The sequence below is a fragment of the Equus asinus genome, chromosome 13 (assembly GCF_041296235.1).
Source record: "Equus asinus isolate D_3611 breed Donkey chromosome 13, EquAss-T2T_v2, whole genome shotgun sequence".
In the NCBI taxonomy this organism is placed as follows: Eukaryota; Metazoa; Chordata; class Mammalia; order Perissodactyla; family Equidae; genus Equus; species Equus asinus.
The window spans coordinates 13,174,576-13,202,513 of record NC_091802.1 but is presented as its reverse complement, the minus strand read 5'-3'; the positions used below and the strand labels follow the sequence as shown (position 1 = coordinate 13,202,513).

Here is a 27,938-nt window from a genome sequence, read left to right as displayed (position 1 = left end):
ATAAGCCTGAAATAAAATGGATGTTTAGTAAATGGTAATTTCTTTCCTGTCATTCCCCCCAGAAAACCCACCCTCGTTCCCTTTCCAAGATTTTCCATACTCCCCAGTCTGTGAGTCACCAAGCCAGGAGTCACCCAATGCCCCCACGTCCACAGCGGTGCTAGGGGGCTGGGAATTCCCACCTCAGTCCATGCTGGCGTGCAGAAAGCAGGAGCCTCCCAGGACTGCGTGGCCTCTGGCTGAAACATCGGGAAAACACAGCACAGGTGAGGCCCTGTCGAGCTTCTGGAGAGGACTGAGTGAGGCACAGGTGTGATGGGGGCCAGGTTGGCAGGCTGAGCACAGAGAGTTTCACAAACATCTGAAACCTCTCTCCAGAAATCCCACCTCTGGAGTCTCTCCAGCTGGCTAAGGCACCGTGTCCACAAGGCCCCTGGAAACAAAAATGCAGGTGCATTATCCGGTACAGAAAACACATCACCTGGTTTAGTGGACAGGGCACTGGTCTGGGTCAGAAGAGAAGGATTTGATTTCCACTGAGCTTCTCACCCTCCAAGTGACCTAGAACGAGTCACGTGGCCAGACGGGTTTGCTGGACACTCTCTCTGTGTGGGGTTCTGTGCCCAGTGCTTCACCTGCATAGTGCACTGAAATTTCACAACCACCCCATGAGATGGATGTTGTTATTATCCCACCTTGGAGATGAGAAGACTGAGGATCAAAAAGGCAAAATTTCAGTGAGTAGTGGCAGAGATGGAATTCAACCTTCGCTTTCTCTAACGCCGTAATCCCTGCCTTTAACCCCTACAGCCCACTCCCTCTGCCATATAGGCAACAAGGACAGTCACAGGGACGCAGGCTCCTGGTGTCCTGGTCTTACCCTCTGCTAAGGCACCTCTCTAGCATTGATCCCAATGCTTAGAGATGCCTCCTTTGAAATCTGAGCAATATTAAGTTAAAAGGATATTTTCTGCACCCAGATAGGAGTAAACTGGTAGAATCCATGGTCCTAAAATGCAGTCCAGACTCAAAATGAATCAATTGGCTTAATTAGTCACACTGCCTCCCATTCAGAAAAGAAAGGATGGAAGGAAGAAAGAATGATTAAGATGTAAGAGGCATCTTACAGAAATATACAAATGCAATAACCTTAAAATTGAAAACGTAAATGTGAAAGTCATGGGGACTAATTAGTTGCTGTAATTAAACATCTATTAATTCTGAGCATCCTAGCAACCAGGGCAAAAGGAGAAATATAATGGGTTACATGATACCTATTACTCAATAGAAAAGAAAAGACCGTTTTGAGAAAAATACATTTTTCCCTGATTCTAAGTTTTTGTTTTTTCCAGCTTTGAGGTATAATTGGCCAATAAAATTTTATTATGTTTAAAGAGTACAATATGATGATTTGATGTCCATGCACTTTATGAAATGATTACTACAATCAAGTTAATTCATGCATCCATCACCTCACATACGTGTGTGTGTGTGGTGAGAATGCTTAAGACTTACTCTCTCAGCAGATTTCAAACATACAACACAGTATTACTAACTATAATCACCATGCTGCACATTAGATCCTCAAAACTTACTCATCTTACAAATGAGAGTTTGTACCCTTTGACCAGCAAATCCCCACTTCCTCCACCCACCCCACCCCGGCCTCCGGGCCTGATGACCGAAGTTCCTCTTTCTGCTTCTGTGTTTAAATGACGTTTAGGGATTTTTTTTTTTTTTAGATTCCACATGTAAGTGATACTATACAGGATTTGTCTTTCTCTGTCCAGCTTATTTCTCTTTGCATAATGCCCTCCAGTTTCAACCATGTTATGACAAATGGCAGGATTTCCTTCCTTTTTTATGGCTGAAATATATTCCATCCTAAATATGCACCACATCTTCTTTATCCACTCATCCGTTGATGGACGCTTAGGTTGTTTCCATGTCTTGGCTATTGTGAATAATGCTGCAATGAACATGGGGGTGCAGATAGCTCTGCAAGACACTGGTTTCATTTCCTTCCAGTATATACCCAGAAGTGAGATTGCTGGATCATATGGTAGTTTTATTTTTAATTTTTTGAGGAACCTCCATACTGTTTTCCATAGTGGCTGCACCAATTTACATTTCCACCAACAGTGCACAAGGGTTCCCTTTCCTCCACATCCCTACCAGCATCTGTTATCTCTCCTCTTTTGGATAATAGCCTTCCAGACAGGTGTGAGGTAACAGCTCCTTGTGATTTTGATTTGCATTTCCCTAATGATTAGTGATATGGAGCACCTTTTTATGCATCTGCTGGACATTTGTATATCTTCTTTACCAAACTGTCTATTCAGGTCCTTTGCCTATTTTTTAACTGGATTATTTGGTTTTTTTGCTATTGAGTTGTATTAAGTTCCTTGCATATTTTAGACATTGACCCCTAAGCAGACATATGGTTTACAAATATTTTCTCCCATTCCGTAGGTTGTCTTTCTATTTTGTTGATCGTTTCCTTTGCTGTGCAGAAGCTTTTTAGTTTGATGTAGTCCCACTTGTTTATTTTTGCTTTTGGTATTTGGGCTTTTGGTGTCATATCCAAAAACTCATTGTAAAAACCAATGATAAGGAGATTTTCCCTATGTTTTCTTCTAGGAGTTTTATGATTTCAGATCTTACATTTAAGCCTTTGATCCATTTTGAGTTAATGTTTGTGAGTGGTGTAAGATAGTTGTCTGGTTTCATTCTTTTGCGTGTGGATATCTAGTTTTGCTGATACCATTTATTAAAGAAATCATCCCTTCCCCATTCAGTATTCTCAGCTACCTTGTCGAATACCAAGTCAAATAGTTGACCATGTACGTGTGGGTTTATTTCTGGACTCTCAATTCTGTTCCATTGGTCTGTGTGTCTGTTTTTATGGCAATACCATACTGTTTTGATTACTATAGCTTTGTAATAACATTTGAAATCAGGAAGGGTGGGACTGCCAGCTTTGTTCTTTTTTTCTCAAGATTACTTTGCCCTTTGGGGGTCTTTTGTGTTTCCATAAGAATTTTAGGATTGTTTTTTCTATTTCTCTGAAAAATGTCATTGGAACTTTGATAGAGAGTGCATTGAATCTATAAATCACTTTGGGTCGTTTGACATCTTAACCATGTAATTCTTCCAATCCAAGAACATGAATATCTTTCCATTTGTTTGTGTCTTCTTCAATTTCTCTCATCAGTATTTTATAGTTTTCTGTGTACAGGTCTCTCAACCCCTTGGTTAAATTTATTCCTAAGTATTTTATTGTTTTTAAAGCTATTGTGAATGGGATTGTAGGATTGTTTTCTTTCTTTCTTTTTCAGATGGTTCATTATTGATGTAAAGAAATGAAACTGAATTTAATACATTGATTTTGTACCCTGCAGCTTTACTAAATTTATTAATTAGTTTTAACAGGTTTCTTTGGTAGAATCTCTAGGGTTTTCCAAATATAAGATTATGTCATCTACAAAGAGAGACAATTTTTCTTTTTCCCTTCTGATTTGGATGTCTTTTATTTCTTTTTATTGCCTATTGCTCTGGCTGGGACTTCCAGTACCACGTTGAATAGGAGTGGTGAGAGTGGGCACCCTTGTTTTGTTCCCCATCTTAGAGGAAAAGGTTTCAACCTTTCACAACTGAGTATGATGTTAGCTGTGTGTTTGTCAAACATGACCTTTATTATGTTGAGTACGTTCCTTCTGTTCCCAATTTGTTAATAGTTTTTATCATGAAAGGTTGTTGTAGTTTGTCAAATGTATCTATTGAAATGATTTATGATTTTTATATTTCAATCTACTAATGCAATGTATCACATTTATGGATTTCTGTATGTTGAACCCTCCCTGCATCCCGGAGATGAATCCCACTTGATCATTGTGTACGATCCTTTTTTTTTTTTTTTTTTTAAGATTTTATTTTTTCCTTTTTCTTCCCAAAGCCCCCCGGTACATAGTTGTGTATTCTTCGTTGTGGGTTCTCCTAGTTGTGGCATGTGGGACGCTGCCTCAGCGTGGTCTGATGAGCAGTGCCATGTCCGCGCCCAGGATTCGGACCAACGAAACACTGGGCCGCCTGCAGCGGAGCGCGCGAACTTAACCACTCGGCCACGGGGCCAGCCCCTGTGTACGATCCTTTTAACGTGCTGTTAAATTTAGTTTGTTCGTGTTTTGTTGAGAATTTTTACATCTATGTTCATCAGGGATATTGGCCTGTAATTTTCTTTTCTTGTAGCGTCCTTGTCTGGCTTTGGTATCAAGTTAAAGCTGGCCTCAGAAGATGACTTTGGAAGTGCCCCCTCCTCTTCTATTTCTTGGAAGAGTTGGAGAAGGGATTGTCATTAATTCCTCTTTCAACGTTTCATAGAATTCACCAGTGAAGCCATTTGGTCCTGTGCTTTCCTTTTTGAGAGATTTTTAATTATTGATTCATTCTCCTTAATAGTTATAGGTCTACTCAATTTTGCTATTTCTTCATGATTCAGTCTTAGCAGGTTGTATGTTTCTAGGAGTTTATCCATTTCTTCTAGGTTATCCAATTTGCTTTTTTTTTTTAGTAGAATCTTTTTTATTCAGAAAAAAACCGCAAAAAACAAAAAAGTTTTCCAACCACACACAGGAGGGGTATGGGTAGGGGGAGGTGTCTGTCCATCCAGCCCCGGCCCCCAGCCCACGTGGTTTTGGCAGCAATAAGGGATGTGGAGTAATGGCCCCAAAAATAAAAATGGTGTATGTGTGTGTAAAAGCAGTGGGGAGTGGTGGAGGGAAGGGACAGACGAGGTCAGTACTGGGAACGCCGCAGGTGGGAGGCCATTTCATAACATTTCTTGTTGATCATACCACCATGGACACCTTCTTTGCCCATCAGCAGGACTAGCATCTTGGCAGTCATGGTGACAGTGATGTTGAAGGTGGGGGCTCCGCCGGTGCTCTTGGTGCGAAGATCCATGGTAAATTCCCCATCCTGCAGCAGTGAGTCCCGGATCACAGGACATTTCTGGCCCCCAAGTGTCAGCCCATTCACAAAAAATCTTGACCGGCCTTTGCCAACCAGGACACCAACCTCAGCTGGCGTGATGTTGACGAAGGTTTTCCCGGGGACGGCGGCCCAGACGGAGGGCGAGTCCTTATAGCCCACGATGGCCGCGTCCTGACAGGTCCCGTCCGCCATGAGGTTGTCGATGTAGGCGTTCCACCCGGCCATGGCGCTGCTGCTGGGGCTGCTCTCGGCGCTGCTGCTGGGGCCGCGGGCTGGGCTCGGGCTGCCTCGGGCTGGCGGGCGGGGGGAGGCGGAGAGCTTGGGGCACGCGCTGCTGTCCGGTAGGTTATCTAATTTGTTGGCCTATAATTGTTCGTATTAGTCTCTTATGATCCTTTGTATTTCTGCAGTTTCAATCGTACTGTCTGCTTTTCCTGTTTTTATTTGAGCCTTCTCTTTTTCTTAGTGAATCTAGCTAAACTTTTGTCAATTTTGTTTATCTTGTCAAAAAACCAAGTGTTCATTTCATTGGCCTTTTCTATTGTTTTCTTAGTCTCTGTTTCATCTATTTCTGCTCCCATCTTTATTTCCTTCCTCTGCTAACTTTGGACTTAGTTTGTTCCTCTTTTTCTAGTTCTTTGAGGTGTAAAGTTAGGCTGTTTATGTGAGATCTCTCTTTTTTCTTAACATAGACATATCTCACTATAAACTTCCCTCTTAGAACTGCTTTTGACGTATTCCTTATGCTTTAGCACGTTGTGTTTCCATTTTCATTTGTCTCGAGATATTTTTTGGTTTCTCTTTTGATTTCTTCTTTGACCCATTGATAGTTTAGGAGTGTGTTGTTTAATGTCCACGTATTTGTGAATTTTCCTGCTTTCCTCCTATTATTGATTTCTAGTTTCATACCATTGTGGTTGGAAAAGGTACTTGATATATTTCAATCTTCTTAAGTTTGTTAAGACTTGTTTTGTGACCCAACATATGATCTATACTGGAGAATGTTTTGTGTGAACTTGAGAAGAATGTGTGTTCTCCTTCTGTTGGATGGAATGTTCTGTATATGTCTGTTAGGTCCATTTGGTCTAACGTGTAGTTCAAGTCCAATATTTCCTTGTTGATTTTCTGTCTGGATGATCTATCCGTCATTGAAGGTGGGGTTTTGAAATCCGCTACTATTATTGTGTTGCTGTCTATTTCCACTTTCAGATCTATTAATATTTGCTTAATATATTTAGGTGCTCCAATGTTGGGTGCATATATATTTACAATTATTATATCCTCTTGATGAATTGACCCCTTCGTCATTGTATAAAGACCTTCTTTATCTCTTGGTATAGCTTTTTACCTAAAATCTATTTTCTCTGATGTAATTATAGCTACTCCTCCTCTCTTTTGGTTTCCACTTGCACGGAATATCTTTTTCCATCTCTTCACTTTAGCCTTTGTGTGTCTTTAAAGCTGAAGCGAGTCTTTTGTAGGCCGCATATAGTCTGGTCTTGTTTGTTTGTTTGTTTTATCCATTCAGCCACTCTATGTCTTGTGATTGGAGAATTTAATCCGTTTACATTTAAAGTAATTATTGATAGGTAAAGAATGACTACTGCCATCTTGTTAATTGTTTTTCTGGATGTTTTATAGTTCCTTTATTCCTTTTTTCCCTTCTTTCTGTCTTCTTTTGTGATTTGATGATTTTCCATAGTGGTATGCTTTGATTCCTTTCTTTTCGTCTTTTGTGTATCTGCTGTAGGTTTTTGCTCTGTGGCTACCATGAGGCTTACATAAAACGTCTTATAGTTACAACAGTCCATTTTAAGCTATTAATAACTTAGTTTCACTCACATAGAAAACCTATACCCTTTGACTTTTCCCTTCACATTTTATGTATTTGATGTCACAATTTACATCTTTTTATATTGTCTATCTATTAACAAATTACTGTAACTATAGTTATTTTTAATACTTTTGTCTTTTAACCTTTGTAATAGAGTTAAGTGATTTACACACTATCATTACAGTATCAGAGTATTCTAAATTTGACTATATATTTACCTTTACCAGTGAGTTTTATACTTTCACATGCTTTCATCTTACTAATTAGCATCCTTTCATTTCAACTCGAAGAACTCCTTTTAGCATTTCTTCTAAGTCAGGTCCAGTGGTGATGAATTCCCTCAGCTTTTATTTATCTGGGAAATTCTTTATCTCTCCTTCATTTCTGAAGCTTTGCCTGGTAAAGTATTCTTGGTTGACAGTTTTTTATTTCAGTACTTTGAATAAATCATCCCACTCTCTCCTGGCCTGTGAAGTTTCTGCTGAGAAATCTGCTCATAGCCTTACAGGGGTGCCCTGGTATGTGGTTACTCATTTTTCTCATTCTGCTTTCAAAATTCTCTTTGTCTTTGATGTTTTTTGCAGTTTTATCATCATGTGTATAAGTGAAGTCCTCTTCAAGTTGAATCTGTCTATGGACCTATAAGCTTCATGTACCTGGATGTCCATTTCTCTCCCCAGATTTGGGAAGTTTTTAGCCATTATTTCCTTAAATAAGCTTTCTTCCCCTTTCTGTCTCTCTTCTCTTTCTGGGACTCCCATAATGTGAATATTATTTTGTTTGATGGTGTGCCATAATTCATGTAGGCTTTCTTTGCTCTTTTTTATTTTTCTTTCTTTTTTCTCCTCTGACTGGATAATTTCAAGTGACCTGTCTTTGAGGTCACAGATTCTTTCTTCTACTTGATCAAGTCTGCTGTTGATGCCCTCTGTTGCAATTTTCATCTCATTCATTGTATACTTCAGTTCCAGAATTTCTTCTTGGTTCTTTTTTGTGATTTCTCACTTTCAACTTCTCATTCTGAACTCCTCATTTTGTTCATGTATTGTTTTCCATATTTCATTGAGCAGTCTATCTGTGTTTTCTTGTAGCTGAGCTTCCTTAAAGCAATTATTTTTTAATTCTTTGTTCAGCAATTTGTAAGTCTCCATTTCTTTGGGGTTGGTTACTGGAAAATTATTGTGTTCCTTTGGTGGTGTCCTGCCCTTGATTTTTTGTGTTTCTTATAGCCTCCTTGTGTGATGTCTGTGCATTTGATGGAATATTCCCCTCTTCTAGACTTTATGGACTGGTTTTGGTGGGGAAAGACCTTTACCTAAGTGTAGATGCAAGGGTGCCAGCTGGGTGAGGTGTGGCAGTTCTGGTTCCAGGGAAAGTTCTTGTGTAGTCCTGGTGTAGCCCCATCAGCTGAAGTCAGTGTTGGCAAAGATTGCAGGGGTCCTCAGTGCCCAAGAGTGCTGGAGACCTCTTGATCTTCCTTTCTTCCACAGGGGATATCACAGCTGAAGGGATTCCTCTTGGTGCTAGGTCCAGCTTGCAGGCACCCTTACAGTGGTAATGGCACTGGTGTCTGATGCACAGATGCACACAGAATGGCTGCAGAGCCAGGGTCTGAACCATAGGCACACACGGAACATCCAGGACTCTGGGGTCTAATTGTTGTTTTTTGTGAGGGGACAAAGACTAGTATCTTCTACTCCACCATCTTACTGATGCCACTCTCCTCTGATTCTAAATTCTAAGGGAATTCTTCAAGTGAAAAACTTGAACCAAATAATATCCCAAAAACAGTGCAAGTGCAAAAACTATGTGGTGAGCATTTTGATATATGAAGAGCAAAAATAGGCAAATATTTTTGTGCAAAAGACAAGGTGGTAAATATTTCAGGCTTTGTGAGCCATGCAGTCTCTTTTGCAAACATTCAACTCTCCCTCAGAGCCTGAAAGCAACCACATAAAAATAGGCTATAATACACAAACAAATAACACATAATACATAACATAAGCAAATAGGCGTGGCTGTATTACAAATGAAACTGCATTTATGACACTAAATTTTGGATTTTATATAATTTTCACATCATGAAATATTATTCTTTTTTTTTATTTTTTCAAACCATTTAAAAATGTAATACGTCGTATAAGTGACACGACGTCCTTAAGTCACACGTCGTATAACAGATGGCCAGCTGGATTTGGCTAGAGTTTGCCAATCCGTGGTCCAAAGCATAATATTAAAATGCAATTTGTTATAGGTTTTGGTCGGGGGGGGTATTTTTTAAGTTTTACTAAATCAAGAGGATTTAGTTATGTGGCATGCTAACAGATTCATTAAACTAGGATGCTTTGGAGAATATGGCACGAAGAAGAGCTAAGCTCTCTCTTGGCACCTTGGGAAGACACAAGACCCTGAGTGGGGTAGGCCATAGCCACGACCCAGATGCTCCAAGAAGATTTTCACGTTGCCAGAAATGTTCTCACAAGAGACAATAAAAGTGGATCTATAGATTATGATTTCATGGGTTGGGGTGGCCATCTGACACTCTTGTCTCATCAATGCTAAAAGTGTGAATTGATCCCACATGCCCCACTCTCCCCCAGACTTTTCTCAGTACACCCACAAATATAGAACAGGTAACCTTGAACTCTGGGGGCCCAACAGGTTCCCCAAGATGAACTGGGCTTCAGGATCCCAGATGAGTCACTTGCATCCTCTCAAAAATTCACCTAAAGAGAGCAGCTGGCCCAGTGACTTAGTGGCTAAGTTCACGCACTCCACTTTGGCAGCCCAGAGTTCACAGGTTCGGATCCTGGGAGCAGACCTACACACTGCTCATCAAGCCATGCTGTGGCGGTGTCCCACATGTAAAATAGTGGAAGATTGGCACCGATGTTAGCTCAGGGCCAATCTTTCTCAAGCAAAAAAAAAAAAAAATCCCCTAAGGAGAGAAGTGAGAGGCACTCAAAATATTCTGAAGGGAAGAAAGGAAGGAGTTGTAACAATTATTCTATTTGGAATCTGACTAAGGTGTAAGCTTGAGGCCCCTCCCTGGGGGACAATCCCTGTCATGTGCTCAGCTCCTCACAGTTCACAAAGCACTTTCCTGTGTGTCTCAGGTGGGTTCCCCCAGAAGCAGACCCTGAGACAGGACTTGAGTGTAGGTGGTTTATCAGGTAAAAAGTGATTTTACCTGATAAAAAGTGATTCCCTGGAAGCACAAGCAGGAGGGAGACGCGAGGCAGGGAAGGTGGGAAACCAATGCAACCTGCATTGTGGAGCAGGTTACCTCTATGAGCAACCAAGGTTCGAAGTGCTGGGCATCTCTAGAAGACAGTGTAGAACACACTCTCTGGGGGGACAACGGACTGCCATCTGTCACTGGTTGAGGGTTCCTTCTGGAGCATTAACTCCCCAGTGTTTCTGGCCCGCCCCACTCATGGGCTGAGAGAGAGCCCTCTGACGGACAACCACAGGTGCTTGCAGAAGGACGTGCTTGGCATGTTCTTCAACGGTGGGTGCAGAGGGGGACACTGTCAGGAACCAATAGTATCTGCTACACCACCCATTGTCTCTTTTACTCCTCCATGCCCACCTAAAAGGAGAGGTCACAATGCCCAATTTACAGATGAGAATATTGAGGCTCAGTGGGGCTAACAGCTCAGGTCGTGGGCTTAACGAGAGCAGACAGCCATGTCTATTTTGTCCACTCTTTATCCCCAGCCTCTAGAGCAGTGTCTGGCACATAGTAAGCCCTTGACTAGTATTTGTAGAATGAAGGAAAGTGACACAGGGAATATGACTTGGTGAAGTCAAGACTTGAGCTGAGATCTTCTCCCCCAAAGCCCACGTTCCTTCCACTGACCTGGCAAGAGTGTACTGGTGTCGGCAGCCAGCACGGAGTGGGGCTCGAAGTGGGTGCGTAACACAGTTGTGGAATGAATGAATGAAGGAAGAAACGAACAAATCTGTTCTATACCTTTATGTTCCATCTTTCCCTCCCTTACTCAGGAATCAGAGAAAGATACCAGAAGCAATGGAGAGAGACGCCCTGCCCCACACAGTCAAGGCAAAATGAAGATTTGCACCAAAAATTCGTGCAGCTACTACTTCTACACACATCTGACCCCGGAAGCCATGAGTCCCTGGTCAGGAGATGCTGTCCTCACGGGGTGGTAGAGGAGGAAGGACATTTGATTGAGATTGGAGACTTATTTGGCCCGGGCCTGGGTACCCAGAGAGGGCCTCACACAGTCGTACTGCATGGGGTTACTGGAATCGGGAAGTCGACACTGGCCAGACAGGTGAGAGGAGCCTGGGAGGAAGGTCGGCTGTACAGGGACCGCTTCCAGCACGTCTTCTACTTCAACTGCACAGAGCTGGCCCAATCCAAGCCAGTGAGTCTTGCCAAGCTCATGGGAGAAGACTGCGCTGCCCCAGCGCCTCCCATTCGGTCTCAGCAGGAAAAGATGCTCTTCATCCTCGATGGTTTAGATGAGCCAAAATTGGTCCTGGAGGAGCAGAGGCCTCTCTGTGAGGACTGGAGCCTACGGCAGCCAGTGCCCAGAGTACTGCACAGTTTGCTGAGGAAAGTCTTACTTCCCGAGGCATCCTTGCTGGTCACAGCTCGGACCCCAGCTCCACAGAAGTTCATTCTTTCTTTGGAGCACCCACATTGGGTGGAAGTCCTTGGATTCTCCGAGTCCTCCAGGAAGGAATATTTCTACAGATATTTCACAGAAGAAAGCCAAGCAGTTCAAGCCTTTAGCTTGGTTGAGTCAAACCCAGCCCTCTTGACCCTGTGTCTCGTGCCCTTCGTGTCCTGGATGGTCTGCACTTGCCTGAAGCAGCAGATGGAGCGGGGGGAAGAACTCTCACTGACATCCCAGACCACCACAGCCCTCTGTCTGCACTACCTTTCCCAGGCTCTCCCAGCTCAGCCCCTCAGGACTCAGCTGAGGTGCCTCTGCTCTCTGGCTGCTGAGGGAGTCGGGCAAGGAGAGACCCTGTTCAGTCTGAAGGACCTCAGGAAGCACAGGTTAGATGGGGCCTGCATCTCCACTCTCCTAAAGATGGGTCTTCTTCAAAAGCACCCCACCTCTCAGAGATACAGCTTCATTCACCCGTTTTTCCAGGGGTTCTTTGCAGCAATGTCCTATGCACTGGGGGATAAGGAGAAAAGTGATCATCTTAACAGCACCAGACGTATAAAAAAGTTGCTAGAAAAATGTGAGAGGCACGACCCGTTTGGGACACCAACCACACCTTTCCTATTCGGCCTTTTGAGTGAGCAGGGGATGAGAAAGATGGAGCACATCTTCAGCTGCAAGCTGTCTCAAGAGAGGAAGCGGGACCTACTGCAGAAGGTGGAGGCAGAGGTGCGGCGAGGGCATCCCTCCCTGCCACCATACTCGCTGCAGGTGCTCCGCTGTTTGTATGAGATTCAGGACGAAGACTTCCTGACGCAGGCAATGGCCCATTTCCAAAGAACAAGGATGTACGTCCGGACCGACTTGGAGCTCCTGGTGTTCACTTTCTGTGTTAAATTCTGCCACCATGTGGAGAGGCTTCAGCTGAATGAGAGTGGACCACACAGACAGGCGTGGAGGCCCTCCAGTGTAGTTCTGTGAGTACCCCCACCCACCCCTCTCTCCAGTTCCTCTGTCGGTTCCACCCTCCTGGGCACTGGGGGCTAAAAGAGCAAGGTCACCGGTGACTTCTACCTGGCAAATCTGACCCCATTCTCTATCTACCTAAGATGCTCCGCAGCAGCATCCAACTGTGTGGCGTGCCCGCCTACTTCAGGGCAGACCCGCTGTGGCCCTGCCTTGTACTGCTGCTTCTCCTCCTGCCTCTGTGATCACCGCCATCTTCCCTTCTGGGCGTGCTTCCACCCCTACGCTGTCCTGAATTCCCCTCCACACAGCCCACCTGCCTCTGTTTCTCTCTCTTGACATGTTTCTCTCTGAGCAACTGCTCCCTCAGCTGCTCAGACATGCCCTGGATGGTGGCAAATGAGCCTGGAGAGAGCCCATGGGGAAGTCAGAGGCTTCAGCTGCAAGTGAGGAGGGAGATTTTAAAGGCACTGAGTCAGCCAGGCAAGGCGGACAGAATAACAAGGAAGCTGCTATAAACAAAGAAAAATGCCAGGAGGAAACGTTGCGGATTGGCCCAGGGCTGTGGAAGGGAGGGGGGGCCAACCTGAGACAGTAAGGATGGGCAGCTTCCAGGTCTTTGGCTTATAATTAAGCATTGTGCATTTTGAATAATAAATTTTTAATTTTTTCTTTCAGTCCCTCTGATTAAAGATAGCAAATGTTGACCAAAACAAAAAGTTAAAAAATGTATTATTCAAATTTCCCAAAACTAAATAAATGTGAAAGAAATTCAAATAATTAAACTTTCAAATGATCGTTTTGGGGGTATCTTTGAAGCATTTGTACTTCCCCTCCACACAGCCCACCTGCCTCTGTTTCTCTCTCTTGACATGTTTCTCTCTGAGCAACTGCTCCCTCAGCTGCTCAGATATGCCCTGGATGGCTGTCGGCAATGATCGTTTTGGGGGTATCTTTGAAGCATTTGTACTTCTGGAGCTGTTAAAGCTTAAAAGTGCACAAAGGGGCCGGCCCCATGGTGTAGTGGTTAAGTTTGGTCACTCCACTTCGGCAGCCCAGGTTTGCAGGTTTGGATCCCAGGGACAGACCTACACTACTCGTCAGCCATGCTGTGTCAGAGACCCACATATAAAGTGGAGGAAGACCGGCACAGACGTTAGCTCAGGGCTAATATTCCTCAGCAAAAAAAAAAAAAGCACTAAGACTTTTGGGATACTCTGTAATATCTTTTGATCCTCACAAAACCCTCTGCAGTAGGAACTCTTGCCTCTTTTTGCATGCGAGGAGACTGAATGAGGCAGAGAGAAGTGGGATTCATACGCAGGCAGCTGGTTCCAGGGCCTCTGCTGCTCACCTCTGCACAGCCCCACAGACTTAGGGCAAAGATGAATCAAGCTGGGGACATATTGGGATGTATTAGGTCAAGGTGCTATGGAGGTGTTGAAGTGGAGATATCTGTCAAGAAAGTAGAGATGCCAATCTGGACCTTGAAATAGAGTTTGAGTCATTGAAGCCCAGGAAGTAGACGAGACTGCGAAAGTAGTGTGTGAAAATGGAGAATTAAATGGGTGGCAATTACATGAGGCGACCTACTCAAACACTCCCAGGAGAAGCCTGTCATCCTCCCCCGTCCAGCTACAGATGGTCTCTCCTGGGACATTCTCTTTGGCCGTCTTTCTCCTGGGGACTCTCTCTGTGGTCTTGCTATCCTTGGAAGGGGATAGGGTAGGGTCCCACGTGAGTCAACCTGGACAACAGTATCTATGGTCATGTACCACGTTGCCATCACACAGTCATCCTCAAACCACCAATCCCAGGCTTGATTCCCTCCTCCCATCTCCTCCTTTCCTTTCTGGCACTGGGACTCAGAATGTCTGTGCCAAAGGAAGACAGGTGTGTCTGCATTGAAAGGAGGAAGGCTGTCCGGATCCCAGAGCTCCTCCTCTGTGCCAGGCCCAATGCTCGGCACTGCAGATTAAATAGATGGGAAACATCGGCCGCTGCCCTCAAGGAACTCCCAGACTGAGGCAGAAACACACACACAAATTGAACACTTCGGTACAGAATGGCAAGGGCTGTAGAATGAGGAGCCACACAGAGGAGGGGCACCTAGCCCAGGGCGGCAGGGGCAGTAGGGGAGACTGGTCAGTCCTGGGGACAGCACTGTCTGTTGTGCCTGGCTCTCAGAGAGCACAGCCCCACTGTGTTGTGCAGGGCTGTGCACCTCAGACGCCACACACACAAGTCACATCTCTCCTGTCCCTCTCTCCCTCCCTCAGGTTGAGCCGGGCCCCAGTCACAGATGCCTGCTGGAAGGTTCTCTTCTCCGTTCTCCAGGTCACTGGGAGCCTGAAGGAGCTGGACCTGAGTGGGAACTTCCTAAGCCTCTCTGCAGTACAGAGTCTTTGTGAGGCCCTGAGACACCCTCGCTGCCACCTACAGACCCTGCGGTGAGTCTGGCCTGTGTTCTGTTCTGAAACCGGGATGGACCTAAGTCTGGGATGGGAGATCGGTCTTTATATTCAGCAAATACTCATTGCGCGCTTCTCTGGCCATGCACTGTGCCAGGTGCCAGGGCTACTACAGGAAACAGTCACAAACAGGATTTTTTTCTATCACAGAGTTTGCAAGAGACTGACCTGAATCAAGGAACCACACAAACAAATGTGTAATTACAGGCCCAGATAAGGGCTCCAGTGGAAAACTTCCTTAAGGAAGGATGTGAAGCTTGAAAAAGATCTGAAGAATACAGAGGATTTACCCAAGTGAAGCAGGAGGGAAAAAAGTTTCAGGCAGAGGGAACAGCATGTACAGAGGCCCTGTGGCAGGAGGGAAGATGGGCAGTCAAGGAATTGAAAGAAGGCCATGTGTCTGGGGGGTAGAGAGAGCAAAGTGGTGAGATGAGGCTACAGAAATCAATAGGAGCCAGACTATGCAAGGCCTCCAGGGCCCTGTTGGAATTTGGGCGTTTTTTTCCTAATGCAATGGGATTTTAAGCAGAAGGTTAACAAGATGGGCACATTTTCAAAGTAGAAACAGATGGCAATGTGAAAAATGGATTGCAGGAGAGCAGAAGTTCAGGTTAGAAAACCAGTTCGTGTGAAAATTTCAGTAGTTCCTGTAAAGATGGTGAGAGCTTGGACTAAGGAAAATTACAATAGTTTCTGTAAGAGATAGTGATAACTTAAGACTGTAGTGTTGGCCGTGGAGATGGAAAGAAGTGAGTGGGTTCAAGAGATCTATAAAGGTAAAGTCAGCCAGACTCAGTAATGGACTGGATTTATGGAGAAAGGGAGATGGAGATATCAAGGATGACCTGAGGTTTATGGCTGGAAGAACTCATGGGATTGTGGCACCTTCACTAAGTTGGAAAATCCTGGGAGAGGAGTGATTGAAGGATAGGATGTCATGAGTATGATTTTGGCCGTGTTTCTTTTAAGTTCCTGTGAGGTATCCAAGTGGAGATGTCAAGCAGGTATCAAAAAAATCTCTATGCAAAAATAAGATTGCCCCATAAAACAAACCTCAACAAATTTAAAAAGATTGAAATCATGCAAATCATGTTCCCTGACTGTAATGGAATGAAATTAGAAATCAATAGCAAAGGAAAATTTGGAGAATTCACAAATACACAGAAATCAAACAACATACTCCTAAATAACCAATGGATCAAAGAAGAAATCACAAGGGAAATTAGAAAATACTTTGAGATGAATGAAAATGAAAACACAACATACCAAAAGTTATTCGATGCAGCTAAAGCAGTGCTTAGAGGAAAATTTATAGCTATCAATGCCTATGTCAAAAAAAAAAAAAGAAGAAAGGATACCACTACACATCTAGTTGAATGGTGAGAATCCAGAACACTGTCAACACCAAATGCTGGCAAGAATATGGAGCAAGAGGAACTCTCATACATTACCGGTGGGAACACAAAATGGTACAGCCACTTTAAATGATAATTTCACAGTTTCTTACAAAATTAAACATACTCTCACCATATGATGCAACAATCATTCTCCTTGGTATTTACCCAAATAACTTAAAAACTTGTGTCCACACAAAAACTTACACACAGATGTTTATAGCAGCTTTATTCACAGTTGCCAAAACTTGGAAGCAACCAAGACGTCCTTCAGTAGGTGAGTGGATAAATAAATTGTGCAATGTCCATACAATGCATATTATTCAGCACAAAAAAAATGAGCCGTCAAGCTATGAAAAGACATGGAGGAAACTTAAATGTGTATTATTAGGTGAAAGAAGATAATCTGAAAAGATTATATACTGTATGATTCCAACTATGTGACATTCTGGAAAAGACAAAACTATCGAGACAGTAAAAAGATCAGTGATTGCCAGGAGTTAGTAGGGAGGGAAGGATGAATAGGCAGAGCATGGAGAATTTTTAGGACAGTGCCACTATTCTGTACGACATTGTAAGGGTGGATACGTGCCATTATATGTTTGTCCAAAACCGTAGAATGTACAACACTAAAAGTGAACCATAATGTAAACTATGAACTTTGGGTGATTATGATGTGTCAATGTAGGTTCACTGATTGCAGCAAATGCACCACCGTGGTGCCAGATGATAATGGGGGAGGCTATCCATGTGGAATCAAGGGGTATATAGGAACTCTCCATGCTTTATGCTCAATTCTGCTGTGAACCTAAAACTGCTCTAAAAAATAAAGTCTGTTTAAGAAAGAAGGAGGAGAGGGGAAGAAGGAATAAGAAGAGGAGAAGAAGGAGAAGGAGGAGGAGGAGGAGGACGAGGAGGGGGAGGAGGGGGAGGAGGAGGAGGGAGAGGAGGAGGAGGGGGAGGAGGAGGGGGAGGAGGAGGGGGAGGAGGGGGAGGAGAAGAAGCTCAAATGAATGACTTAAACTTCTAGCTTAAAAGACTTAAAAAGAGAGAGAGGGAGGGAGAGCAAGCATAACCAAAAGCAAGGAGAAGGAAGGCAATGATAGAGACTAAAATGGAAATAAATAAAATAGAGAGTAGAAAAATAATACAGAAAATAATGAAACCAAAAGTTGGTTCTTTGAAAAGATGAACAAAATGGAAAAAGTTTTAGCTACTGACTAGGATAAAAAGAGAGAAGATTCAAATTACTAAAATCAGGAATGAAAGAGGGGACATCACAACTGACCTCACAGAAAAATTTAAAAAGAACTTTAAGGGAATATTATGAAATATTATAAGCTAACAAATTAGATAACCTAGATGAAATGGACAATTTTCTAGGAAAACACAAACTACTGAAACTGATTCAAGAAGAAATGGAAAATCTGAATAGACCTATAACAAGTAAAAATATTGAATTAGTAAGCAAAACCTTCCTACAAAGAAAAGCTCAGGCCCAGAAGGCTTCACTGATGAATTCTACCAAACATTTAAAGAAGAGTTAGGAGCTGGCCCCATGGCCGAGTGGTTAAGTTCGCGCCCCCCACTGCAGGCGGCCCAGTGTTTCATTGGTTCGAATCCTGGGCGCGGACATGGCACTGCTCAACAAACCACGCTGAGGCAGCGTCCCACATGCCACAACTAGAAGGACCCACGAGGAAGAATATACAACTATGTACTGGGGGGCTTTGGGGAGAAAAAGGAAAAAAATAAAATCTTTAAAAGAAAAATAAAACAAAAAATAAAGAAGAGTTAACACCAATATTCTCAAACTCTTCAAAAAAATAGAAGAGGGAACACTTGCCAACCATTCTGTGAGGCCAGCATTACCCTGATAACAAAATCAAAGACAAGAAAAGACATCACAAGAAAAAAGAACAACTATAGACCAATATCTCTTATGAATATAGACGCAAAAATCCTAACAAAATGCTAAAAACATGTAAAAAGGATTGTACACCATGACCAAGTGGGACTTATCCCAGGAATGCAAAGTTGGTTTAACCTAGAAAAATCAATCAGTGTAATACATCATATTCATAGAATGGAGGACCAAAACCACATGATCATTTCAAAAGACACAGAAAAAGCATTTGACAAAATCCAACACCTTTTCACGTTAAAAACACTGAACAAACTATGAATAGAAGAGAACTTTCTCAACTTGATAAAGAGCACCTACAAAAAACACAAGCTAACATCATACTTAATGGTGAAAGACTGAATGTTTTCCTGTTAAGATCAGGAACAAGACAAAGATATCCACTCTTGCCACTTCTAATCAACATTATACTAAAGATTCTATCTAGGGCAATTAGGCAAGAGAACAAAATTTAAAACTTCCAGATTATAAAGGAAGAAGTAAAACTATATTTTAAACTGACATGATCTTGTATGTAGAAAATCTTAAAGAATCTACAAAAATACCTATTAGAACTAATAAACAAACTCAGCAAGGTTTTAGGCTACAAGGTCAACATACTAAAATCGATTGTACTTCTATACACTAGCAATGAACAATCCAAAAATGAAATTAAGAAACAATTCCATTTACAATAGCATCAAAAAGAATAAAATACTTAAGAATAAATTTAACAAAAGAAGAGCAAGACTTGTAAACTGAAAACTACAAAACGTAATTGAAGAAATTAAATAAGACCTAAATAAATGGAAAGATATCCTATGTTCATGAATTGGAAGATTGAACATTGTTAAGATGTCAGTACTCCCCAAACTGACCTATAGATTCAATTCAATCCCTATCAAAATACCAGCTGCCTTTTTTGTGGAAATGGTCAAGCTGCTCCTAAAATTCAGATGCAAAGATAAGATTCATGTCTAGCCTTGGGGAACCCCCTCCCCCAGTGTTTAATGACCAGGAAAAGAATAGTCAACAAAGCCACCTGAGAAGGAGCAGCCAGGGAGGTGGGACGAACACCAGGAGAATGTGGTGTCATGGAACCCAAGGGAGCAGAGGATTTCAAAGAGGCTGCGACCTGCAGGGGCCATTACTGCTGGAGGGCAAGTAAAATAAGGGCTGAAAGTTGTCTATTGGATTACCTTAGCAGAAGCAGCTTTTGTGATGTGAGGGCACCAGAATCCAGGTTGGACTGGATGGAAGAGGGAGATGAAGGTGGAAAATGAGACCACAAATACAAACTCTTTTTTCAAAGACTTTGGTAGTGAAGAAGAGGAAAGAACTGAAGCAGAGGGGAATGTGGGAATGGCCAGAGGAGGCGGGGTGTGTGTGTATCCTTGCTTGCATTTAAGAAGGAAAAGACCTTAGTCTGAATGGCAGCGGAGAAGGGATGATGAAAGATACAAAAGGAGAAGGAGTAATTAATGGTCTCCCTTTCCTCAGAGGGAGAGACAGAAGACTGGCCTTGGAGGAGTGAGGCAACAGCTCCTCTACTGTAACAGGAGGGCGGGTAAAGACAGGGAAGAGGTAGGCACATAGGCACATAGGTTTGAGTGTGGGAAGCTGACAGGTTCCCATCTAATGGCTTCATTCTTCTCTGTGAAGTAGGAATTGAGTTTTCTGCTGAGAGTGTGAGGGTTGGGGTGTTACATGTTTGGGGAAGGTAAAATCTTGAAGTGGCCATTGTGGAGTCGGAGATTTCTGCCTGCCAGGTCTTGTTGAGTCCCATGTGAGAGTTGTGGCCATGATTCTTGATGTCAGCCATCAGCCCTGTTACTCAGGTGGCAGTGGGCATGGGGGAGCTGGAGAATGGCAGAGTTTGGGTTTAGCCAGAGGGATGTGATTGAAGGGTAAGAGGGTAAGACATTCATGATATCACCAGTGATGGATCATGGAATCTAAGCTAGATTCCAAGTGAAGAAAAGAAAGTGGTGAGAGATTGGGAGAAAGCAGAGGGTTGGGGATTGCTCACTGAAGAAGGTCTTAGTGGGAGAAGTTGAGCAAGCAGAGTAAGGAGGTAAAGCCAGCCTTTGTAACTTCCTGTGGCCACAGGAGGCTGCCCCATCACTCCTAAAACCATTCCAGTGCTAACCCCCCGAGTGTAGGAAAGGGAAAGAGAAAATGGTTTTGAAGGGACTCAGAAATCCTGGTTCCACCTCAAATTTCCCACCCTATTGGGAAGACACCAATCTACAATGTGCTTCTTACATTGGTTTAGAATTTCACAATTTCCATCCATCATCTTCTTGGACCTTCAAATAAAACCTATGGAAATGGCAGAGCAGGGATGATTATTTCCATTTTCCAGATGATAAGAACTGAGGCTCAGGGAGGCTAACTGACTTGCCCAAATTCACACAGCTAGAAATGAGAGAACCAGGACACGAACCCAGTGAGGGCACAACCCAGCACCAACACTACCTCTTTATTAGCAAAGCCAGGACTTGATTCATGCTGGCTCACTGAGGTTCTGTCATAAAAAGAAGGAGTTTTCCCCAAGATTATCAATCCTGGAACAGGCAGATGTGAATATTTTTACCACTAGAAAAACTGGCTCTATACGGATGAGCTCAGAGCTTTACTGCCTGTGGATGCAAGACTATCTAAGACCCTCAAGCAAAGACCTAACTAATGATTGAGTTTCTCTTGAAATAAGTTGAATAGGCTAGAACCAAGGTTGCTGGGGTGTTTGTTTTTTGTGTGCATGCAGAATTGAGCATATTCCACAGACAAAGAAGAAGAAATTGGTAGAGGAGAGGCTGGACATCTGAAAGAGGGGATGCCAGAAAGAGCAATGTCATGGGGGAAGCAGAAGGGCGTGGAATCGAAGACACAGGAAGGAAGAGCCTTGGCCCCCTCTGGGACAGAAGAGAAAGAGGGGGGCTTCATGAAAACTGAAATGTGAGGCCGCGTGAAAGCTGAGGACGGAGAGGTGGAGGGAAGTCGAGGAGTTCAGGTCCCACAGCAGCAGCATTCTTTACGCACTGTTCTAAGCACATGGCATATATTATCTCCTTTGACCTTTGCAACCATCTTGGGCAAGACGCATGGTGAGTCCATGTTACAGATCAGTAAACCTGAAGATAAAGAAACCTGCCCCCAGTCTTCAACTCGAACTGGCAGGCAAGATTTGAACCCATGTCCATGTGGCTCCACAGCCTGTGTCCTTCACCAGCCCATTCCACCGCCCCGGTCAGGTGACCTCAGCCTCCTCACTGAAGTCCAAGGCCAAGCATCCTGGGTGGGGCTGGGGAGGAGTTGTGGATTTGAGGAAAGGGAAAACACACAGCATAGCTTGAATGATGAGTCATTCAAGGATGAGTAAACCCTCAAGAGAAGGGTTTGTTGAAGCTGAGATGGGTCCTGGGGGCAGGAATATGCCCAGTGGGAACCTGCATGTCAACAAGCAGGAAATCAGACAAGAAGATGGGTGGAACTCATCAGCCAGGGAGGGTGTGGGCTGGCAGGAGGAAGCCGTCAGGAAAGCAGGCGCGAAGCTACGAGGCGTGGTAGATGATGGGGCACAGAGCCACGTCAGTAGGGATATCTGCCAACTGGATCCTTATCTTTCTTGGGCCACATTCTGCAGCTCAAGGTTGGGAGCAGAGAAGGAAGCCAGAGCCTGTCTGGGGAGACACAACCAATGGCCAAGGGCGTTCTGAAATGTCAGGCGCTGGGACGTGTCTTTGATATAGCTGACCTGGGATTCCAGGCTGGGTGGGGAAATCCAGGAGGAAGCCAGAAAGACCAAGGAGGAGGGAAAGCAGGTCCTGTGTGAGCGAGGAAAGACAGCGATTTTCGAGTGGGGGCCTCTGATGTCCAACCAGGACGATAAGCAGGCCCCACCTTCAGCTTCCTCCCTCCTCAGGCAGAGCCTCTCCCACGGTCACACCCCGTGACCCCTCCCCACGGGCACCTGCCAAGTCTCCATCTGCTGCTCCAGGCTCAAACCCAATGCCCCCCTCCAGAGTGTCCCAGAGGCTCCTCAGCTCAGCGTATTCTAAACTAGACCTTACCCCCAACCAAAGAAAACCTGCTCCTCCTCTCAGGACCACTACAAAGTTTCAGGATCCAGAAACAGAATCAAAATGCAGTGCCCTTGCTCAAAAATCAGGAAAAAATGCCACTGATAAGACTAAGATAGAAAATTTTTTCCTCTTCCACAGTCTCTCTCTCAACCTATCGTGGTGTTTTTTATTTGCTGTTTAATATTGCACTGTCTCTCCCATGGGGATGCTAGCAGATGTGTGCAGACCCTCGCAGGTGCCTGGAAGCACTGCCAACAATTCAGCGTGTGCACACAGCCCACCAGATGCCAGGTTTCTCCTCCCACCAGCCGCCAGACCCATGCACCATGCCCTAGAGTGGGTAAAAAAGTTAAGCCAGACACCCACCACCCCAACCCACAGCACATGGGAGACCCCCAAGGACTGCCACCCTAACCCAAAGTAGATAGGAGATCCCCCACCAGATTACTACCAGGATGCACCAGGTATCTGGATCAGCAGTGGGTGAGAGACTTGCCCCCACCAAATCACCAAATGTGCCGTGGTGCTGCCAGCCCAGAGCAGGATGGCTGCCTCCATGCCCTTCTCCAAGATGCCCAACCCAGATCCTCACCATGCCTGATCCGGGCGCCCATGGGGACAATGGTCAATGGGCAGAAGGAAAGGCTAGGGTAGGTCCCACTGCATCAGGGGACAGGGAAGTGGGTGGCCAAGAACTCTTCAGGCAGAAGGAGGGAGGTGGCAGGAGATGGGGACACACAGGAGCCAAAGCTCCAGTGTCCCATCAGACTTTAATTACAAAGCACAAATTCAAAGAAAAATTATTAAGAAATTCAAGATGGCAACCAGATTATTAAACCCCAAGGACAGGACCATGTGCAACTGCACTGGTTGTACATCCATGAAGCTGACCTTGCCTCCTCTCACATTGACTCTCTCAGTAAGTGACAGCAGCTTCAACTCTGCACCTGATGGAGAAGCCTCCTGGATCCCCACATCTAGAGGCACCGAGCGCTGTTGGGTCCACCAGAAAAGTCTCCCACAGCCACTGCTCTGACCCAGGTGCTCATCCGCTCCCACCTGGACCACTGCTTCCTGCCTCGCCCCATCCAACCATCCTCCACTCGCTGTCAGGCATCTTTCCAAAGCAGTGCCCAGAACACATCACTACCCTCCTCAAGAACTGTCACCGGCTCATCACTGCCACCTGAACAAGATCCAGACAGCTAATAATGACTGGGAGACCTACCAGTATCTCGATATTTTCCAGCTTTACCCTCAAACTTCATCTCCCCTCGTGTAGCCTTTATGCCAATGTCACTAAACTAAACACACGCTGTAATTTCACATCCACTCTGCCAGCCGGTCCCCTTCCTCCACCCTCATCTTGGTGAACTACTCGTCATTCAAGGACACATACGTCTTCTCCTCCTTCCCTCGTCAAAATTAGTCACTCCTTCTCTGCCTTCAGCTGCGCCTGGCTTGCCCTCCTTGACACTATTGCATTCATTCATTCACCACATACTTATTAAGTGCCTACTATGTGCCAGGCACTGCCCTAGGCACTCAGCTACAACTAGCAATGAAAACGGGCAAAACTCCTTCCTCATGGAGCTTACATTCTGGAGCAGGGGGGACAAAAAGCCAGATAAATAAGTAAAATGTATGTGGTTTGGGCTATAGAGAAAAGTAAAGCAGAAAAGGGTAGGGGGTGGGCTGGGTGTGTAATTTTAAACGGGGAGAGCAGTGAAGCAAGACTTCACCATGGTGACTTTTGAGCAAAGACCTGAAGCAGGTGAGTGAACAAGCCATGAGATAGCAGGTGAGAAGATCGTTCCAGGCAGAAGAAACAGCAGGTGCAAAGGCCCTGAGGTGGGACCACGCCTGGAATATTTAAGGAACAGTGAAGATGCAGCTAAAAGGGATATGAGATGAGGACAGAGATGACAAGGAGTCAGATCTCCAGGGTCCCATAGACAAGGACAGGACCTTGATTTTAATTCTTATGACATTGGAAGACATGGGAGGGTTTTGATCAAAAGACAGCCGAAAAATGACTTACTGTTATTTGTTTCTATGTCTATCCCTCAGAACCTATGCATTTCAAGGGGCACTGGGGGGTCTTACTGACCTCTGCCCAGCCCACAGGCCTGGCTCAGAGTAGCTGCTCAATGGGTGCTTGTGAGTGTTTGTGGAATCAACAGGTGAGTAAAGTCAAGGCCACCGGTGTATGTCTCCCGTAGATTGGCCAGCTGTGGCCTCACAGCTGAAGGCTGCAAGGACCTCGCCTCCGGGCTGAGCGCCAGCCAGACCCTGACGGAGCTGGAGCTGAGCTGCAATGTGCTCGAGGACGCCGGAGCCAAGCACCTTTGCCAGGGGCTGAGACAGCCGAGCTGCGTGCTGCAGCGACTGCTGTAATTGCTTCTCATTGACACTACTTTGTGGGGTGGGCACAGGGAGGCGGAGGGAGCTGCCCTCCCACCACGGGGCAGAGAGAAGGTGAGAGCTCAGGGGCGTGGCCAGGATGCACCCTTGATTCCAACCAAAGCAATCAGATTCCTCCTCAACCCTTGCTCTTATATTAGAAGCTCGGTCTTTTTTCTCCCATGTAGTGGATGCCCTTAATGTTGAAACCCACCAAGCATCCCACGTCAGCTGACGCTGTGTGTTTGGCAGGGCCAAAGTGGTTAACACTTAGACAAGTGGGACAATGGGACAATGGGTCAATTAAGCGTCCGAGATTGGCATGGCGAGTGGGCAGGATTCATGGGACTCATGCAGGGGTGAGGAAGGAAGGCTGCCTGCATCTTGAGTGGCTCCTTGGCTGCAGCAGGAAAATGTAAGTCTCCCAGTTTACTGCAAGCCAGACATCTCTTTATCTTCCTTTAATGTCACTGCGGACCACCAAAGGATCACAGGTACTAGAAAGGGAAACCAGACCCCAGTCACCCGGAGGAGAGGGCCCTCAGGATAATGCCTGTGGGCCTGTGTGCATCTCTCCTGCAGGCTGGTCAGCTGTGGCCTCACGTCTGGCTTCTGCCAGGACTTGGCCTCCGTGCTGAGTGCTGGCTCCAGGCTCACAGAGCTGGACCTGCAGCAGAACGAGCTGGATGACCTCGGCGTGAAGCTGCTCTGTGAAGGGCTCAGACGTCCTACCTGCCAACTCATGCTCCTGTGGTAAGGCCCTGTGGGTGCCTCTGGGCAGAGGGCAGGGAAGTGGTGGGGAGGGGTGGCAAGGGATGCAGGTGCCATGAAATTGGACAGGGCAAGGAAAAGGGACAAAGAAAAGCACGGTCAGCCTGGCTTCCTTACAAGCGCTGCCACTTACTTAGGCCGCGTGACTTGGGCGGGTCTTCGTCTGAGCCTCAGTTTCTTCATCTGTATAATGGGTCTATCATAACTGCTTCATCGACTGTAATGAAACAAAAGGCATGTAAAAACCAGAACAGTGGTGGGAATAGAGCTGAGCCGGTTGAGAGGATAACTATTAGTGAGGCCGAGTGTTCTGAGGGGACTCCCAGGTTCACTTCTCCACTCCAGGGCGGTGCTTCCTCCATTCCTCCGTTCCTCCGTCCCTTCACTCGTTCCTTCATTCATTGCACGCCTCCTATCAAGCACTGGACCAGGCCCTGAGGATGCAATAGTGAGCACGCAGAGGCGGCCCTGCCCTCCTGCAGCTTACACTCTAGTGGGAACGAGATAGACTTTCCTCACATATTAACACGCACACATGTATTTCCAAACTCCCCGGAGTGCTGTGAAGGGAAAGCGCAGTGCCTTATGTGAGGGGTAACATGCGGGGAGGACGGAACTAGAGTGAGGGGCCAGCGAGGGATTCTCTGAGGAAGTGACACCAGCCCGAGATCTAAAGCAGAACTAGTTGACCGGGCCCAGTCTGAGGGTGCAGTCCAGACAAAGAGAATATATGGGGGAGGCCCCGGGACAGAAACGGGCTCAGAGCAGGGGAGACCCATGTGGCCAGAGCGCAGTGAACCCCAGCCCTCATCTCCCATCCTGCAGGCCCCGAGAGCCGCGTCCTTCTCTGAGCAGCCACTCCCCAAGCTGTCTCTCGGCCGCTTCCTCTTTCCTTCACATCCTGAATACAAGTCCACAGGCTATTTCTGGCTGGACACTCCCTGCAGCTCCTGGCTGGGGCCCTGGGACACACTCAGAGAGCTGACAGGGGCCCCAGAGCCCCACCTGTCTGGACCCCTCTGGTCCTGCACTGAGGCTCCAGCCAGCTCTCGAAGGGGCTCTGTGAAGCGGGGCCCTGGCTTTCCTCAGCCGGGCCTCCCTCACCGACTCTGCAACCTAAAGGAGGAGGGGTCAGAGCAGGGTAACCGGCCTCGCAGTCCGCCTGTGGGAGCTCTCCACGCTGACTCGGACCCTTTCCACCCAGGGAACTGCATCCCTGGGGATGGCACCTTCGCGCCCCAGCCCACTCCCCACCGAGCATTTCTGCTCTCTCCATCTCCTCTGTGTTGAAGGGCCTCTCCAGAGCTCAGCCTTTGCAGGCAGATCCTGTTCATGCCCCAGCTGACCAGGGACTGGTCAAATCTTGGTTGCCTCAGGGCAGCTTGCTCTCTGATGCCCTGTGAAGGTTTCTGCCTCCTTCCTTCCTGGAGCCCGGGACCTGGTTGAGAAGGACCATCTTTGACATCGTGGGCTCCATCCCCTCCCCAGGCGGAGAACAGCTCTGATGGCAGTCATGAGTGAGGTGTGCCCCGCCCTTTACAGGGCACCAGGTCTCTTCACCCACCTTGTCCATGGCTCACAACAGACAGAGCAGGTCCTTCCGTGTTAGACATGAGGACACAGAGGCCCAAAGAGGGCAACGGCTATCCCAAATGCCACGGAAACCCCAGAACACAAGGCCTGTGAGGATGGAAACAGGGCATTCTCTTTCCAACAAACCTCTATCGCCTGGGAAGCAAATCCCAGGACCTACCCACAGGTGGTCATTTGAGCCAACGGCTGTTCTGTGGTGGACACTGTGAAGAGCTGGCCTGATCCCCTTCAGGAACGAAGCCATAACCCCTAGCCATTGGGAATGCTGCTGGCAGCCAACTACAGGACTGGCCTCTGCCAACGATGGCCATCTCAACCAAGGCGACATCCCCTTCCTGGGGTGGCCTACGTCCAATGACTGACTGGTGATAGGGTATAAAGACCCAGCCCCTCATCCTAATTTGGGACAGCTCTGAAGGGCCATCCCAGCTTCAGAACCCCCCGCAGAGTTGGCTGAGGTCTGCGTTGAGATTGCATCACAGCCCAACTTCCCCTTCTGTGCAATCCTGCTTCCCTCTCTTCCTTTGCCCTGTATGTTGACCCAAGAAGACACCCTAATAAACCTCCTCACTCTACTTTCCATCTCACAGCCCAATTCCCAGGGAAACCAACCTGTGACAGGCTCCCAAAGGAGGTGGCAGATTCCTCGCCTCTGGGCCTTGAGGACCTCAGGGTCGTATGGGGGTCCCAGGAGAACTCGATTTCCTTTGTGCTTGCAGGCTGGACCAGACCCAGCTGAATGAGGAGGTGACAGAGATGCTGCGGGCCCTGGAGAAGAACGCTCAGCTGCTCATCCTCAGCAGATGGTAAGGCGGGGAGACTCAGAACTTTGCAGCTGGCCCAAAGCCAAGAGATGGGGGAGAGACTTGGGGTGTGACAA

At 46.0% G+C, this 27,938-nt stretch overlaps 1 protein-coding gene, 1 long non-coding RNA gene and 1 pseudogene across 6 annotated transcripts in view; 1 reads left to right on the top strand and 2 right to left on the bottom strand.

The window, feature by feature from the left end:
* NLRP1 (NLR family pyrin domain containing 1) overlaps positions 1-27,938 on the top strand; it is a 54,740-nt gene that overhangs the window by 3,609 nt on the left and 23,193 nt on the right. For all 5 annotated transcript variants that reach the window (XR_011493611.1, XR_011493612.1, XM_044745306.2 and 2 more), the window contains 6 exons: positions 63-266; positions 10,835-12,449; positions 14,718-14,888; positions 24,514-24,684; positions 25,277-25,447; positions 27,778-27,864. Coding sequence is in view for 3 of the 5 variants with exons in the window: in XM_044745306.2 (XP_044601241.2) it covers positions 63-266; positions 10,835-12,449; positions 14,718-14,888; positions 24,514-24,684; positions 25,277-25,447; positions 27,778-27,864 (2,419 nt within the window). In the remaining 2 variants the exon portion in view is untranslated. The remainder of the gene's footprint in view (positions 1-62; positions 267-10,834; positions 12,450-14,717; positions 14,889-24,513; positions 24,685-25,276; positions 25,448-27,777; positions 27,865-27,938) is intronic.
* LOC139040016 (uncharacterized) lies at positions 183-27,804 on the bottom strand. Its single transcript, XR_011493613.1, has 3 exons — positions 27,671-27,804; positions 25,599-25,682; positions 183-433 (listed from the first exon to the last, which is right to left on the bottom strand). It is a non-coding gene; the product is annotated as an uncharacterized lncRNA (long non-coding RNA).
* Positions 4,553-5,414, bottom strand: LOC106825714 (profilin-1 pseudogene; annotated as a pseudogene).